Source organism: Nuphar pumila, chromosome 10, assembly GCF_984573655.1.
Source record: "Nuphar pumila chromosome 10, dmNupPumi1.hap1.1, whole genome shotgun sequence".
Taxonomy (NCBI): domain Eukaryota; kingdom Viridiplantae; phylum Streptophyta; class Magnoliopsida; order Nymphaeales; family Nymphaeaceae; genus Nuphar; species Nuphar pumila.
The window spans coordinates 78683837-78686632 of record NC_143258.1 but is presented as its reverse complement, the minus strand read 5'-3'; the positions used below and the strand labels follow the sequence as shown (position 1 = coordinate 78686632).

The 2796-nt window shown below is 40.3% G+C and overlaps 1 protein-coding gene across 1 annotated transcript; it reads left to right on the top strand.

The window, feature by feature from the left end:
* The first annotated feature begins 582 nt into the window (after positions 1 to 582).
* On the top strand, positions 583 to 2084 carry LOC149826955 (transcription factor MYB60-like). Its single transcript, XM_090020180.1, has 3 exons — positions 583 to 783; positions 1109 to 1238; positions 1372 to 2084. The coding sequence occupies exons 1-3, from the start codon at positions 651 to 653 to the stop codon at positions 2003 to 2005; spliced, it is 897 nt and encodes a 298-aa protein (XP_089876306.1). The 5' UTR covers positions 583 to 650; the 3' UTR covers positions 2006 to 2084.
* Positions 2085 to 2796: the final 712 nt, after the last annotated feature.

The window sequence follows — 2796 nt, the reverse complement described above, 5'->3', positions numbered from 1 at the left end:
CTCTTAACTTATATTTAAAGTGGTCCGTGAGGGCACCACTTTTCTGGTTAGGGGCGACTGTGATTTGTCACCTGATATGGAACGACCATGGTTCTAAACTCATTAGGGGTATCTCTTGCCACTAGACTGAAGCTGGGTGTGCGCTCCATAGGCAGGTGAGACCTCAAGGATTTTACTAACTGGAAGCCTGTCAATATGTGCTGTCAGTGATTGGGGATTGAGGGTTTCTTTGTTCTAGCTAAAAAAAAAAATTTATAGCTAGAGAGAGAATGTGTGTGTGTGTGCGCCCACACATACACACGTATGCACATGTTCCAGAGCCATTAAAGAAAATCTGTGCTTTTATCCTTGAGGAGTTTTATTCACCTAAAATTACGGTAGAAAATTAATTTTGATTATCTTGATTAAATAAGGGCATCTCCTTTTGGCTGGAAGATGGGGTGATTCATGTGATGATACTGGAGATAAATTTTTAGCCTCATACCTGACTTTGCATTAATGTTTTGACTTTAAATTAAAAGTTGGAGAAAAGCAGGGCAGGTCAGCGTCGTAGATTTCTGGTGGAGAAAAGCCTGTCTTTGCCAAGTCTATTGTTTATACAGAGTATCCCTTGATCAGCGCTCTGCTTCCTGCAAGAGAGAGAGAGAGAGATGGGAAGACCGCCGTGCTGCGATAAGATTGGGATTAAGAAAGGGCCATGGACGCCTGAAGAAGATATCATATTGGTTTCCTACATACAAGAACATGGACCTGGGAATTGGAGATCAGTGCCCACCAATACTGGTACTCTCTCTCTCTCTCTCTCTCGGTGGTTCCTTCTTATCCAGAGGATCCTGGTTGAGCTTGGCTTTGTTGTTTGTTGCTAGCTGGCTGCAGTTTCTTTTTATTTTCTTTTGCTTTTGTTTTTCTATATTTTAGTTTTGTTTTTCTATTTTGTTCGGTTCATGGGTTCAACATTTTGTTGATCTTCATGAGTGATAATGTTGATCCTCTTTCGTCTCTCTCTCTCTCCTCCCATTTCGAAATTGTTCTTTTTAGTGGTAGAGGTCTCAATATCTACAAGTCTTCTGCAATCGTCCAACTCTGTCTTTTATATTGGTGCGTGTAGGTTTGATGAGGTGCAGTAAAAGTTGCAGACTAAGATGGACCAATTACCTGAGACCAGGAATAAAGCGTGGGAACTTCACTCCTCGTGAAGAAAGAATTATCATCCATCTTCAAGCCACGTTGGGCAACAGGTATATATTCGCTTCTTTTTACTCTCTTCAAACTCAGCTAGTCCAATTTCTCAATCTTAGTCTTAAAGAAACATCTTAAAATTATCTGCCACGAGCGGAAACCTGTTTAATTCAAACTTTTTTTAACATTCAGATGGGCGGCTATAGCTTCATACCTTCCTCAAAGGACAGATAATGATATAAAAAATTACTGGAACACCCATTTGAAGAAGAAGATTAAGAAATTCCAAACATCCTTGGATGGCCATGTCAGCTCTGAGTTGAGCACTTCTCAGCTGAATCCCAATATGGGTGACCATATGAGGTCAGACAATGACCAATTTAGCCCAATGTTCAAGCTAAGTCCGAGCTCAATTAGCTATGCTTCAAGCACAGAGAACATATCAAGACTCCTTGAAGGTTGGATGGGGTCTTCTCCCAAGTCTTCTTACAAGCCTCTGGCCAATGACTATTCAAGCAATGCTAATTGTGACGGTACCACCACCACCACCTTTGCTTCCGGTGTTGCAAGCATTCAGCCTAAAGCTGAGCCTCTCAATGGAGAGATCATGTCACAGGAAGAGCTGGAGTCTCTACTTTCATTTGAGAATGTCAGAAGCCTTACGTGCGACAGGTCATCCAATTGCTCCATGACTGAAGGCAAGCAAAGAATGGAGGACCATCCTCCCCTTTCCTTCCTGGAGAAGTGGCTCTTGGATGAGGCATCCGGACAAGAAGAAGAGATCATGAAGGTCACTGAAGATTGCCCGAGAGACTCATTGTTGTAGTGTCTTACTATTATTTGTTAAAGAAGAGAATGAAAATAAATAATTAATGAACGAGAATGCTGCTCTTTCTGTTTGCATACTTATGATCCAAAAATTGTCCTGCTTACAAGAGCTCTACCGTTCGAAAATATTTGTTGGTGATCAATCAATGCTTCTGAAATCGTATACAATATCAGTTATCATCTCGTATTAAGGATCGATCAACTCAAATAATATCTGAAAAAAATCTTATGGCCATTATTCAGATTGTCTTGAACGGCCTTATGCAATTTTTAAGCTTTCTTATCTAATTCAAAAATTATATTTGTTATATTTTGCTTAAAAATCACCACTGTGTAAGATAATGCTGCATCGAACCATGTAACCTCATCACTTTCAATTTTTTTCCTCATTGTTCTTGTACCACCATGGGCTCAATGAACATTGAGAATTAGCTTCTTTACACACACACACACATATATATATATATATATATATATTGACAAACATATTTTGAGAAACTAGACTCATTGTTTAAGAAAATGGGTTACTCGGCTCAACCTCTGCCGCGAGCTTCAGTAAACAAACCAAACTAATCGAGGCGAAGACGTCCAATTGTGACTCATCCAAAGTCGCCTTGATGAAGTCCTGGTCCATGTTTTCCTGAAAATTCAACTGGGTTCCCCACTTCACCTTAGACAATAGGTCTACCTCAGCTCCAGTCAGCTGAGGTGATCAGGTCGGGTCCAAGTAATGACTTGAAATTATGAGCACTAAATCGAAGTACTCTGATCGAATTAATGACTCCTCTC